Genomic DNA, 15264 nt, shown 5'->3' with positions numbered 1-15264 from the left:
AAGATATTTAGAAGACTGAGTCTTCATTGATACATTTAAGCAACAAACCTCAAATTAATCAAATTCAAGCAAGTTCAAGCTGGCATTTTCATCTAAGTTTTGTTATTAAAAAAAAAAAAAAAAAAAAAAGGTATCTAGACTGAGCTAATCAGTCTATCCTTGTCTCTAAAAAGCACCTCTTCAGATTAACTCTAAAAGAGTTAATCATAGGATAGGATTAAACAATCTCTTTCCATTAAATAGATGCATTGGTTGAAATATCCAACTACAGTTACAACAAATTGATCTTCCCTGCCTAGACATTCAGGCACAAAGTTACTATGTAAAGACTTAACGATGTCATAGCACAGATGCTTTCTATAGAGAAGGATTCTTCAAATATCCTAATAACTTCCAGAATGCTAGAAGACCATCATCAGTGTTATTCAATATATGGTGAACTGAGATACTTAGAGAGATGAAAAAGAACCACCCCAGAGCTTAGCATATCCAACAGGAGATGCCTTTGCAGAGCCACATTTTTCAGAGAGAGGAAGCTCATAACACCTTTAGAATCAAGTCCTTCAAGGTACTTAGAATATATAGACACAGATTACCAATAATTTGTCTATACCTTGGTCCTTGTAACAGAGACTAGAATTCCTTTAAAAAAACTTTGAGAAAATTCCTATTAAGCACACATATAGGGGAAGATATTAAGTGAAAATTATACGATGGTGCAAAATAAAGATGTCAAGTAAATATATATATATATAAGTAAATATATAATATATAATAAATAATATAATAAATATATAAGTATATATATATTATTAAGTATGGAATCTGTTTTCAAAAGCAACAGCAATAAGGCTACTCAACAAAGCTAAGCAAAATAGAAAGCTTTAAGTTCAGTAAACAATCATCAGAAAAAAAAAAAGACAACTTTAGTTTAAGCATACATATCTGAAATGAGAAATAGCTTATGTATCCATGTGTAAAAACTTCAAGTTCAAACAGGAAAATCACAGGAAATTTCAAAATTCCACTCAGAAGTTCCCTGTAATTCATATTAAGTACAACAAAAATCTGTGATTGTAGCTTTCAAACTTTACCCCAAAGCAAATCACAAGTATGACAAGCCAGCAGTTTCAGCAGTAGCAATTAGAGAATCTCTTCCTCTGTTAACATCATTTTGCACCTAATCTAAACATAGCTCCATATTTTCTATTTTAAAAGATATAAATTTGCATTTTTCCCTGGATTACAGTTCTTATTTCTTCTCATTATACTCTCTGAATCTGAAGCTTAACAGAGTCTAGAAAATATATTTTTTAATCTACATCTCAAAAGCAAAAAAAAAAAAAAAGAAAAAAAAGAGGGTTTTAATATAATTTTGTCTTCCTCCTACAAGCATATTCATGCAGAATACACATTAAAATTATTAAATTAAGTAAAAATAATTGAATTTCCAAGTACACAATTTTTAGTAGCATAAGCTTTTATGACCTCAGCTTAGCAATGCAGTTAATGATGACAGAAAAAGCACAAAGGTAACACGGTGCATATATTAGAGAAGGCATTAATTAATCAATGACAATCATGATGTTTGTGTCAACACTTTACTTAGTGCTGCACTCAGTGGAATTCCTAATGTAGGTGTTGTGCAGAACCTTTATCCTGAAAAGCAAAGTACTAACCACAATAACGCGTTCATTAAGCACATTTGTAGGCAAACAAAAACTAAGCTCAAGTGAAAGGTCAGTCCCCAAGCTCACACCCTGCTAACATCTCATTTTAACTCCTCTTCCTGGAGCCAACATTTCATTTACAAAATGAGAGAAAGTTCTTTTTAATCTCTCCCAACAAAACAGGCTGTTATGAAGTAACTTAGAGCATACCTTTAATCTAATTTTATATATCTTCGGAAGATGCAAATATAAAAATGAAACAAAATGAAAAGCAAAATGATGCTGATGAAATCTGGGAATGTTTCACAAAGTATGCAGATACAATTTAAGGATATAAAAGATGAAAGGTAGAAAGAGATGAGAAACACAAAGTAGTAAATATTGACTGTCCATGATGACATCAATTTTTATCTGCATTACTTAGTTTTTAAGCCATACCATTTCATAGAATTTCAAGAATTCATTCTCTTGTGATGTTCCTTTTGATTTTAGTAAGTGTATTTGCCTGAGTAATGGAACAGCTTGCCCAGAGAGGCAGTGGAGTCCCCCTCCTTGGAGATATTCAAAAGCCACCTGGATGTGGACCTGGGCAACCTGCTGTGGAAGGCCCTGCTTGAGCATATGGGGTTGGACCAGATGGCCTCCAGAGGCCCCTTCCAACCTCAACCTCCTCAACCATTCTGTGGTTCTGTACCAAAAAATAAATAAATAAATAAATAAATAAATAAATCTTAAATTCTCAAGCATATGGCTTGTATTTAAAGATTTTATAGTTCTTTAGATTGGAGGATAGCAGGTGTTACGCCATTTTCTTTTTTTTCAGATGTGAAAAGCTGTAAGATTGGAGAAAACTCATTAGCTTTGGTACTATGAAGCTTATGCTGCAGGAGTCTTATGAACTTATTTTCACACAAATGAATTGATATTCAGGATTTCCCATAGGGACTGAAATGTATTTCTACTTTGGAAAACAAAGCTCTCAGAGGAACACCATTCAATGCAAGAAAGCCACAAGAAAAACCTGAAAGATAAATCTCAATGGAAATAATAAAATTGTTGAGCTAGAACAAATCAATTGAAAATTGTCATCAATGAATGACCCATTTTAGAAAACAGGTACTCATGAAAAGACTATTACACCTGTTAAATCTACCCTTGAGATTAAAGAAGAAACCTTTAATGTGCATACAAAAAAATAAAATCATTTCTGCTCATGATCAGCCTTTCTGTATAGCAATGTGATATTCTTCACACTTTGCTGAACCACGAGTTGCACAGTGCATGCTGTGATGTACCACTGAGCACTTGACATTCAGAGTATGGTTTTCAAAACCGATGAAATAGTTCCAGCTTGAGCTGACTGCAAGTTCCATTAATTATCCAGATTTCCAATTTTATTTGCAGTTCTAGTTTAACTGTCCTTTCTATTGCATTATGGCAATAGATACACATGCACACACACACACACACAGCACTTTTATTCCTGACTTTTGGCAGCAGAGGATTATTTTTTTTTCAATATATTTGCATGCTTTTCTAAGTCTGAAATATTATTTTATCATCCCCAAGAAATGGGGCAATCTTTTATCAACGCATACACCCTTGTACAAAAATGTGTTTGCAATAAAAACGTGTATGAATACTTTCAAAATCTTTTCTTTTACATTCCCAGGTGCACTCTCCACCTGGGCAGCATATGATCTTTTTTGCTATAAAAATATTATTTTCTAGCTGTGTAATGGAGCCATGTAGTGGAAGCTACATATGCAAGTTATTTTACAGAAAGTTTCTAATTTTGCAGAAACATGTCTGAAGTACATAAAAGACTTACAAACAATTTCTTTCTATTTGTTTGTGCTATTTAACATTTATGTCTCTTAATCAGATGCAAGATGGGGCAAAACCTCTCACTACTCACTGTGTGATTGGACGTGTTTCCTGACTTTTACCTAAAGTGTTACAGGCTCACCTCTTTTCTTCCAATTTTGGAAGGGTGTTACAAACTGAAAAATACATTAGACTTAACAGCAACATAATATTAGATAGCGTACACATTTTTATTTTACAGGGGGAAAAAAGAGGCACTGAGAAATTAAGGTCAAAATTGTAAGAAATAATGAATAATAATTTCCATTTTCCGATCGAAGACATTTTCAGTACGATATTTTTTTCTGTAAAGATTCTTGTATCACATTCAGTTGTAACTTCAGTTGCAAATGAACACCAGATATACACATCGCCTTACACATTGCACTTTCCAGTCTCCACAATTAGTAAGCACTACAGTGAGGCCTTCCTCAGCATGAACTCTAATTCTCTGTAGACCAGCGTTTATCTCATAGACAATGATGTCAGGTAAAAATAGAAGATTAAATAATCAAAATATTGTAATTCATCATACAATCAAGTTATTTTAGGTTGGAAAGGCAACTTTAACTGACTTGGAAATCTTACATTCTTCTAAATTGGGTTTTTATGCAATTTCCTGCATGTTCAAAAAAGAACACAACATAGATAGATCAAAAGGAACTATTAGAGGAACCATCTTGATTTGCTTATTGATCTCTGCCATCAGTACAGATCTTCATTTGTAGCAAGGTAGCAACAATAACAGGCTTCTATATTTCATGTGGATGTGCAAGTATGGCTTGGGAGAACAAAGGTAAAAAACAGCAAGGATATTTATCTGACTGTTTTTCTTAGACATCAGAAGAACAAAGAGTCTGGAATCCATATTCACATCTAGTGTTTTATTTCATGTTCTTATAAACCATTCTGACTCTTTCTTCCTAATACCTCCCTACACTGTTCTGCTTCTATCCATTCTGATTTCCATCACAATCTACCCCATTTCTTTAGAACCATCTTAGCATGCTTTTTAATGTGAACATCTTTTTCTTATGTGAACATAAGAAAATTCAGCTCACATATTGCTGTCTCCAAACTGACCATGATTGGATATATTTGGTCCAGTCAGGGCAGAACTCAGGTCAAGGAGAGCACACACACTGTGAACTGTAGCTCCAATGAAATTAAATTATGTTTTCTATTAAGCATGTCCAAGAAGACGTTTCCAGAAGGTTAACAACTTGATCATATCTCCAAATATCAGATTTTAATGGAAATCATAAAAGCCTTGTCTTGTGTACCAAAACAAACACTTCTCCTGAAGAAGACACAATGTTAGATGAAAGGGATACAAAGAAAATGGAAGCAATCCTTGCTGACAGAGAAACAATTTGCAGGTATTTATTTCAGACCTTTGCCAGAAAGGTTTACAGTCTGGAAAAGTTTACAAAAAGACCTGACTAAACACCACTGATGGGAAAAAAAAAAAAAAAAAAAAAAAAAAAAACCTTTTTTTAAAAAAAAAAAAAAAAAAAAAAAAAAAAAAAGCTTTTTTATAGTAGCTCCAGCTACTATAGTATCAAAAATGTCTCCAAGGTGCCAAGATCATTTATGTGCTCTACTTCTCAGCCAGATTATTGGAATGCCTTCTAGAGGATTATGCAGGCACATCCCTGGATAACTGCAGATAGCACAAACTGAAACAAATGTATTATCTGGTTGCATTTCAAGGCATTTCAAGGCATAGTAATAGCAAAAGCAATGTATATCTGTGAAAATGACCATGAAAAGTGCTGCTATTTTTTTTCAAAGTGAAGAAGAGACATCATTCACTGTCTAACGCTATGAAGAATGCTATCAACTAAAATAGCCTTAAAAATAATCACTTAGGAGTACTTTTCATATAATGCAGAAATACGTTGTAACACCTTACAACAGAATACTGTGGATACTAAAATGGTTGTAGATTCATGAAACAAAGGGACAAAACAACAGAAGAAAAAATTATGGTGGGTCAGGAGGATTTGGAACAAGTATTGCCCCAGAGTCTTGCCCTGTTCTGTTTCTCAGTTGGCATGTAATTTTAAAGCAGCTTTAATATTACAAGCTAGATGGATTTCTGTTCTGATTCAATACAGTCATTCTCACAGTTACAATAACACAGTCAGACTCAGAGGAATCCGTGTATTCTCCTGCCTGCAGATTTTCATCACCTGCTCTCTGTATTCTGTGTACCCTGAGGCACAGTGTATGTATCTTGTAGCTGTCAGCTATAGAAAGTTTTGATACTAGGATCACGATCACTGAATTAGGAAAGTTGGCAGCTCCTTCCCCTTAAGAAACTGTTCATTTATTTAATTCCCTATGATGCAAAACCCCATGGTGGAAGAACACAAGAGACTTTTCTCTTCCAATCAAGTGAAGTGGCCTAAAAAGGCCACATGAGAGACTCCATGCTGGAATTAAAGTAGGCAAGGAGCAGGAAGGCAGGAAGATGGTGCAGGAGGCACAATGGGAGAAAAAAATTAACTTGATGGGCATAATAAAATAAAATGTTAAGTCAACAGAAGTAAAGAATGAATGCTTGGGAAAAAAGAGTTCCTTCAATTGTAAATGTTTCCACACATGAAACACCATCACAATTCTGAAAAAAATACTTTGCCTCAAAAAAAGGTCTCTCTATTGCTGGTCTTCCAGCTGGTCATTGTCAGTGTTACAGATACACATATCACCTCTGTCATCTTTTCACTGCATTAAATGAATGCAAGGGCACAGAAGAAAGATAGTGTCTTCCTGATTTTAATTTTTTTTTTCTCAAATCAATTCTGTATTGTATAATTAGCCTCTCATTGCCAATAAATAAGTAAATAAATAAATAGATAAATAGATAAATCTGGTTCTAACCAGATATTGCCTTGAGTCTCTAATAGCTGAGTCTCTGTCCAAAGCTGTGTATCAAAACAATTTCTCTAAATTCATATCAGGGTGAAGAGTCCTGAAAGATAAACAGGGCACAATAGGGAAAGAAAAATTAAGTAAAAAGTGTCAGAACAATTTTTAATGGTGTTTGATCCTTGGAACAAACAAAGCAAAACAAGATTTGTATTAGTTCAACATATTTGGTCAAGAAAATTGACCAAATACTTTTTTGTGTACATTATATTCATTCTTTTAAGTCTTTTCTGTATTGCTTTCACTGTAGCAGTTTATGAAGGACAAAGTAATGGATGATGACAGCCTCTACAAGAAAGTTTGAACTGTTCAGCTAAGTTACTGCAAAACACAAAAGTAAATCTAGGTAAAAGCAATGTTATAAACAAATTCTGCTGAAGTCTGTAGTTGTGGCATTAATAAATCTATTAACTGTTTGTTTTTACAGCACCTTAAAATGGCATGCATAAGCACTAAATTACTATTACTAATATTCTTAATGTGGTGCTCCAATTAAATGCTTCTTATCCAGATTAAAACAGGCTAAGAACTCCTGGGGTGTCATCTCTGAATAGCTGAAAAAGAGCTCATGCCAATTATTCATGCATTAGGTCTTTCTTGCTATTGCAGGGCATTTATCAACATGTACAATAATTAATTTCTATGCTTTTCCCAAGAAGGGAGATTATCTGGGATATCAGCAATGGCTTTCCCAATCACCAAATATTGTAACATTTCTAACCAGAAAAACTTAACTAAAAGACCACATCCAATTGAAAAACTACTGCAATAACCAATGCGTAAAAGTACACAAAAAATTCTTAAAGAATATAAAGGTTATATGATTTATTTATAATTGCATGTGTTACTTATCATTTCATAGCATTCATTTTTTAATAATTTCTTTTTACAACTTGTTTATTATTATTTATTCTTTACTTTTTACAGATTTAAAGTTTAACTCTTAAGAGGAAGGGATATGCCTTTTTAGTATGTAGGGATTATTAGAATTCCCAGAAACCATTACAGTATGTAAAGTCACTTTCTTAACATTGAACAAAAAGTAAACCAAGAAACAAAAACAGCCAATGAAGACAAAAATATATATTTCAAAGAACTAACTTAAAAAAAGTCAATGTCCCCATTAAATCTGAGTCAAGGCTAAGACCGATAGCTTTCACTCCAATAAGAATGAAATAGTGATTCAGGAGGATTTGCAATAAGAGGTGCATGAAGAAAATGTGCTTTCATATATTTAACTTTCATTATTTTACACATTCATAGAATCACTAAGGTTGGAAAAGACCTTCAAGATCATCTGGTCCAACCATCCTCCTACCACCAATGTCACCCAATAAACCACGTCCCTCAGCACTACCTCCAACCTTTCCTTGGACATCCGCAGGGACGGTGACTCTACCACCTCCCTGGGCAACCTGTCCCAATGCCTGACTGCTCTTTCTGAGAAGAAATGTCTCCTCATTTCCAACCTGAACCTCCCCTGGTGCAACATGAGGCCATTTCCACTTGTCCTATCACTGGTTACCTGTGAGAAGATGCCAACCCCCAGCTCCCCACACCTTCCTTTCAGGTACCTGTAGAGAGCAATAAGGCTTCCCCTGAGCCTCCTCTTCTCCAAACTAAGCAACCCCAGTTCCCTCAGCCACGCTCCTCACAAGACTTGTGCTCTGGGCCCTTCACAAGCTTCGTAGCCCTTCTCTGGACACACTCCAGGGCCTCGATGTCCTTGTGGTGAGGGCCCCAAAGCTGAATACAGTACCCAAGGTGCAGCCTCACCAGAGCAGAGTAGAGGGGGACGATCACCTCCCTGCTCCTGCTGCCTACACTAGTCCTGACACAAGCCAGGATGCCATTGGCCTTCTTGGCCACCTGGGCACACTGCAGGCTCATGTTCAGAAACATTGCAAAATCTATCTGTGGAGAGATAAAATCTCATAAGACAAAACTGTAACTTTGTTCTTGAAAAAAATGCAATGAGAAAAATATTTTCATAATTTGGTACAACCTTTAGCTATTTTAAAACATTTTTTAATTGGAAATGAGCTCTTGGAATTTTTTGTTATATACTTTTTTGTACCTTCCAGAACTAACAGTGTAAATAATATGCAATGTAACAATGCAGTGGAATTTATATTCTATATTTAAATTTTAATGCACTATGTCTTTTATATAGCTTAGATAGTATTGCTTATTCCAATTCTCATAGCTATGAAGAGCAGTGCATGCCTCTTGGGCATCATTTTTTAACAGAATAAACAGAACAGACTTGCTTAACGCCTCTTCAGTGTAATGCAAAAGTGAACATTGTCTGACAGTTCTGTACTGTTTCTTAGAAAACTTCACTTTATAAAGAGCCAGAAGCCTCAGTGCTGCTTTTGAAAGAATTTTGGCATTTAGATTCATTAAAACATAATATCGGGGCTTTCCTAGAGCTCCACGTTAATATAGGTCTGCTCATTGTGTTCCTTTATTTCTCATTCAAGCTACTCTGCTTTTTTCTACGCAGTTTTAGCAGCACCAGCTGTGTTGGCTGGTCAAAGCACATAAAATAACAGAAAAACATTGTAACAGTTAAAAGCAGGAAAAACAGAGCTGGAATATTTCTGCGATTAGGGATATGCATAGCAGCCCCCAGGAATGCTTCCGAGATTTTTTTGCCCCCAAGAACACATTATTGGACTCATGCAGAATGAATGCCTCATGATCCTTCCCTGTCATTGCCCCACTACCCATTAGAAATGTGAAACTAGTTCAACTATTTATCTTAAATCTCAAGTGCTCGATTCCTATAACTTTAATTCTCATAGTACCTGATTGTCAGCTACTGGGTATTCTTTTGCCATTTGTGCGAAACAATGGCAAAAATGGCAGAGTTACATCAACATGATTGATGTAACTGTGTCTAGGATATTGAACCTTTTTCTCTGCAATTCATTTCAAACACAGATGGTTTTACTATAGAAGTATTCAGCTCAAATTTTCCAACACATTCAGTACTTCTCTGGCCACATCAGGTATGTATTCTATAACAGTTCGCTGCCTGGGAGAAACTACTTTTTTCAGTCAAACATGTATCACGTTAGAAGCATTCTTTTATTTGAAAAATGTCAAAATATTCTCTATAGGTTATCATTCTATATGAAAGCTATTCATATCCAAGCATCGTGCACATTAGTTCATGAACAAATTAAATAAAAATGCCTTTTTTTTTATACCACAGGATGTTAGAGCTGCCAATAAGCAGCCTGGGTCTCCAGTATGCCAGATAGGGCATTGAATTTCACAGCTGGTTCTAAATGTTTTCCTCTAGTGAGAAACAGCAAACATCCACTGTGTACTTTTCTGTAATTTATACAGTTTACTGTCACAGAGATATAAATTCTGACATAAAAATTATGGAAGAATAATCAGTCAGGCACTAGTCTAGCATCTTCTTTTCTAGCATTATGAAATACTAAATGTATCATTTTAGTCTGAAACTTGAAAGTTTCAGAAGCCAGCAACCTCTTCCAGTTTGATCTAAAAGTTCAATGACCTAGATTTATTGAGGCTTTTGAAAAGTTCAGCCATCTATAATTTGTCTAAATTTAACGGGCATATTTATATCATACCTTGTATTCAGTAGGTGTACCAATATGCATGAAACCCAGGTTTCTAACATCCTGCTTTTTCAGAATTATACCTCATTCCATACTGAGAACTAGTGTAACCAATTAGTGATATGCTAGTCATTTATTGAGTATTGCTAGCTACTCTCATTGCTCAGTGTACAACCACTTACCATCCTTATACATTTACACTACAGCCTCTTATCTTACTTGTTATTGAGGATGACATGAAGACAAAATTATTATACTCCTAGCTTGTAGGATGTTCAACCTCTATTATATATATCAAAGGCATAACACATATAGTTACAACACCCCTCTAAGCTAAAAGGATAGTATTATTCCCATTTCACAAATGGGAAGCTGAAGCATGGAAAAAAAAAAAAAAAATCCTATTTGTAGAGGCCCATGAGACTTATTTTTTCAGTTTATTTAGCATATATTTATTTCATATAATCTAAACACTGTTCCCAGTGGCATTCACCACAGTAACTTGCCTAGAAGCCCATAGGAATCTATAGAGCTGGACACTTGTGGATAGTGTTCAGTTTTTCCAGAAAGCACTCAGATAACTTCAAGAAAATACTATCCTTTGTATAGTCTGTCACTGCTGCCATTACAAATGTTCCCACAGGGAAGGATACATATTGCACAACAGCCTCCTTTCATTAACCCTCAAAACATGCCCTAACAGATGCAGAGAATTTCACTAGGAAAAAAAAAAAAAAAAAAAATCTAATTATTAAAGCATATCACTATTATCATTATTATGCATATCACTATGCATATTCAGAAAGTGCAGGGAAATACATGCCAGGCTATACAGATCTTAATTATAGCATTAACTAACATTCAAAGATATACTGTGTAAGTAACAAGTAACCTCAATATTTTTTTAAGCTCATATGTATAACGTCATTTTTAAAAGAAGTGAAATATAGTTCTCATCATACCATTTCTTCCTGACTGTTGTCACCCAAAAGTCATTAACAAAATTGAAACCTACTAGTGGACACTACAAGCTTTGCCACATAGGCTCACAGGATTATGAATATCAGCTGTAAAGTCTCAGATGCCAGCAAGAGCTTGGACTCCATCAATGGGGCCAATAGGAAAAAAGGGTCAGTCTTGCTGCTGTCAGGTCTAATCTCACCTATATTGCATCTAGAGAACAGAGCAGCAGCTCTGGGGAGAAGGAAATGCTGTGTATTTAGATAGGCTTCCAGAGACCTTTATTTCCAAAAGTCTAAGAAGCCTCTAGCGGATGTATACGAACCGAACCTTTTCAAAAAATTACATCTTGATCAGCTCTGGACTCGTTTTTACAACTAGGAAAAAGGAGAAACATTTGAAATTTGGCCGTGTATTGAGTTCCTGCTCCAAATACCAAACCTATTATTACTAGAGCTTGGCAAAGAGAAAGTCAGCAGAACATTTTTAAAGGACCTATTATTTGTCTCCTGCTTTCTTTCCCTGAAACAGCTCAGAATTTTTAATGCAAAACAAAACAACTTCAAATCAATACAAGTCCTAAAAAATAAAAAATAAAAATAAAAAGCCTAAACAGTTAAAGCATGACAAAATTATAACCTCCTGGCAATCAGACTTTATCAGAATAATGTGAACTAACATAACAACAGAACCACAAAAAATAATTTAATCTCAGAGCTTATGCTACAGCATTAAGTAATACATTATTAAATACAAACTCTTGAACGTGGTATAAAAGTTGAGAACGGAAACATACATTGCTTTCCTTTTTCTTGGTATGGTGAGAAGCATACCCTTGCAGTTGTGTCATTTTCAGTTTGGTTGTGAAATTGAGAGCACTTGAGGAATTCTGGCCAAGAAGCATTTACCATCCCCAGGACGGGTTCACACCCTTCTTTTGCTGCCTCGCAAAATGTCCTGCACGGAAAGAGGCTTTGACTGGAGGAAAGAGACAGAAAACAAAGATAAAAATTATCATCACTCTTGTAGATAGCAAAATATATCTATATATTTTTAAGAAAAATAATTAAGAAAAAGTAATTAATACTTTAGAAAAATTTCATTTTCTACAGAGCAGCACCAAAAGGGTACATAAAAACTATTCACTGAAGGTAACATCAGCTCTGGCTTTCAGGCTACATTTAAGCCCCTGTCAAGCTCAGAACACTTTCCAAGTCCAAATCTGCACAAGCTGAAGCTGATATTTCAACAACAGTTTAAGCAATGTAATAGCGCACTGACACAAGAGAAGAGAGATTGCTTCTTCATCCTCTCCTTCTTTCCCCAAATTGTGCAGACCTACCCACTCAGACTTTTGTGAAGCACTTTCATGAGCTGATAAAAAAACACTAACTTGGGAAAAAATGTATATGTTTTTGATTGTGTAAGCTTTCTGACAACTTAGGTGTGCTGAATCTGCTCACGGAGAGAACCAACAACTGCCAGATGTACGCTGTAGGAACCCTTAATGCAAAGGACCAAGCCACCCCATCTTTTGGCTTTTATAGTTCTTCCCATCTTTCCCTTCAGCTGTCAAACATGGTGTCAGAAACAGACAAAATACAATAAATATTAACATGATTTTAGAATTGTATTTGAAAAAAAAAAAAAAGGCAATGTAAAATAGTAATTTTAGAAGTATAACAAGTTTAAATGCAACATACTTGTCTATGCCTTCTTCTGATATACATACCTGCATATATAGTTTTTCTTTAGTCTTCCTCTACACATACAGAGGAAAAGTAATTAAAATAAATAGCTATGAGCTATCTCCAGGTCTACGTAAGTAGAGTCAATAAAGTCAGTAAAAATGGCTAGGAATCTATTAATATGTTAACTGTACATCTAGACAAGGATAAAAACAGTAAAGTTACAAGATTACAGCTGATACAATGCTAGCCAAGATTTGAGCAGACAAGAAATGTCTGTGGCCAAAGCGGCCTCAGCCAAGTTAGGTGACATGGGCAGACATAATTTACAATGGACTACTGCAGCATAATGCGCACAGGAAGGAATATCCGAATATCAACACCTACAGTTCTCTGCTTTACTGCCAGCTACCACCTGAAAACCATTCTGGTGGATCAGAAGGAAAGCTCTTGCACAATCAGTGTTAGTCTTAGCTATAAAGAACTGTTCAATGCATTTCTCAGCAGCAGTCAGCTCTATCTGTGCGAGCACGTTGTTACTGCTGTCAAACAGACTAACCTAAGCTGTTGCTGGAGCACAGTAGAGGCAAACCTCTCAGTAAGCAGGTACAATTGCATCTGAAAGTCCACAGACAGACACATAACACAGCCAAAATGAGACACGCTGCCTGCCCATAAAAACACTTTTCTCAGCCATATGACCATTACATAGGGAACAACATGTAAGGCGAACACCCACTGGCTCGAAAGTGGAAGCACTAACATGGCAGATGGTGGCACCCAATAAACAAACCTGTTCACACTGAATAAATAATGGCTCCAACTTGACAGCGTCCCATAACCTCCAGAGAAACAAATCATTTTATAGCCATCAATGAATTAGGAAGAAAAGAGTCCTAGACATATAACAGGAAAAACAAGACATGTGAGTGGACTTTGTCAGAAGACTATGCCAGCCTTCTGGCTGAGGTAACAGAAATAAGGCATATAAATGTCATAAAATCTCTCTCGAAAATACCAAGTTCCTTAACACTATATTTTTTCAGTGTGTAGATACCTCCCTAGAATTTACTTTAGTGCTCTTTGTATTTCTTAAAATATTCTAAAAAATGTACCAGTGAAAGACTGGGAAGCTAATGTACATTTATAATTTTTGAGTTAATAGTCAAAAACAGAAAATGCATAAAAATCATAAGCAAAAAAAAAAAAAATCTCAGTCACATTTAAAACAGTTCAAATTTTCTCAGGCAAAATTACAGTTGGGGCACACATTCATGAGAATATAATGAAAAATGTACCTCTGGCTCTGAAGTACAAGTAAAATGTTATTTTTTTGAAAGCATTACTAGCCATTGCTGGTTTTATTTTATTAAAAGGCTATTATATAAATTGTGATTTTTTTTAACTTGAAATCAATATTTTGTCATTCAGAAAACAAGAATAATGATTTCCTAAAATATATGTTTAAAATATGATGCAGTTTTTTTTAATTCATTTTCTTATCCAATTTAGAAATATGGTTGCAAGAGTCTACTGTCTTCACTGTCTATGATTTCAGGGTCATCTGCTGATATTATCAACAGCTCTGTAAACAAAACATAATTAGATTATTATTTGTACCCAAACAATTGAATTTTTCTATCACAATCGTGAGCAGCCACAACCATTACCACAGCTGATTTTCTTATCACAACAAATTATGGAGAGATTCCATACAGAAAGTGATGTAATTAAAGTGATTTTCATCTAAACAAATATTACATTGCCCATGAACATTATTTGTCATCACATTTTGAAAGGAAACAACACTGCTTCGAGTGGAAAATGTCAGCTCTTGATGGAAGTAGCAACATTTACAGAGATATAGAATACATTTAATTAAATATGCCTTCCTTACAAAACCAGCTGATACATTCAGAAATTCTTTAGAGAACTTTAATCACACAAGTCCATGGGACCCAAGAGACTGCATCCAAGGGTGCCGAGAGAACTGGCCAGTGCTCTCGCAAGGCCAGTCTTTGAAAGGTCATGGAAATCACAGGAGGTTGCGCAGGATTGGAAAAGAGCAAGTGTTGCACCCATCTTTAAAAAAAAGGTCAAAAATGTCAAGCTGGGTATCTTCAAGACGGTTGGCCTTAATTTAGTCCCTACAAAAATCAAGGAGCAAGTTCTTCTTGAACACACTTCTGGTGTGTTCAGCAAGATGATAATGACTGGGAGCACTCAGCATAAATTTATCATGGGTAAACCATGGCTGACCAACCTGATTGTCTGTTATGATAAAATAACTAGATGTGTAATACTGGGACTGTCCTCTTCAACATATTTATCAAGGGCCTAGAGGTGGTGACCAAGTGCATTCTTGTAAAGTTTGCAGATGACACCAAACTGAGGAAAGTAATCAATATGCTTGATGGCAGAGCTGCCATTCAGAGGTACCTGGAATGACTGGAGGAATGGGCCAGCCGGAACATCATGAAATTCAAACAGGATGAGTGTAAATTCCTGCACTGGGGAAGAAAGAATTCACTATATTGGTACGGGTTA

General features: G+C 35.3%; 1 protein-coding gene across 2 annotated transcripts in view; it reads right to left on the bottom strand.

The window, feature by feature from the left end:
* CORIN (corin, serine peptidase) overlaps nt 1–15264 on the bottom strand; it is a 132883-nt gene that overhangs the window by 62970 nt on the left and 54649 nt on the right. For both annotated transcript variants that reach the window (XM_035325028.1, XM_035325029.1), the window contains exon 5: nt 11826–12007. In XM_035325028.1, the coding sequence (XP_035180919.1) occupies nt 11826–12007 (182 nt within the window). The remainder of the gene's footprint in view (nt 1–11825; nt 12008–15264) is intronic.

This window comes from Oxyura jamaicensis, chromosome 4 (genome assembly GCF_011077185.1).
Source record: "Oxyura jamaicensis isolate SHBP4307 breed ruddy duck chromosome 4, BPBGC_Ojam_1.0, whole genome shotgun sequence".
NCBI classification, from domain to species: domain Eukaryota; kingdom Metazoa; phylum Chordata; class Aves; order Anseriformes; family Anatidae; genus Oxyura; species Oxyura jamaicensis.
The sequence above is the reverse complement of the archived record's forward strand: the minus strand, read 5'-3'. Positions and strand labels throughout refer to the sequence as shown.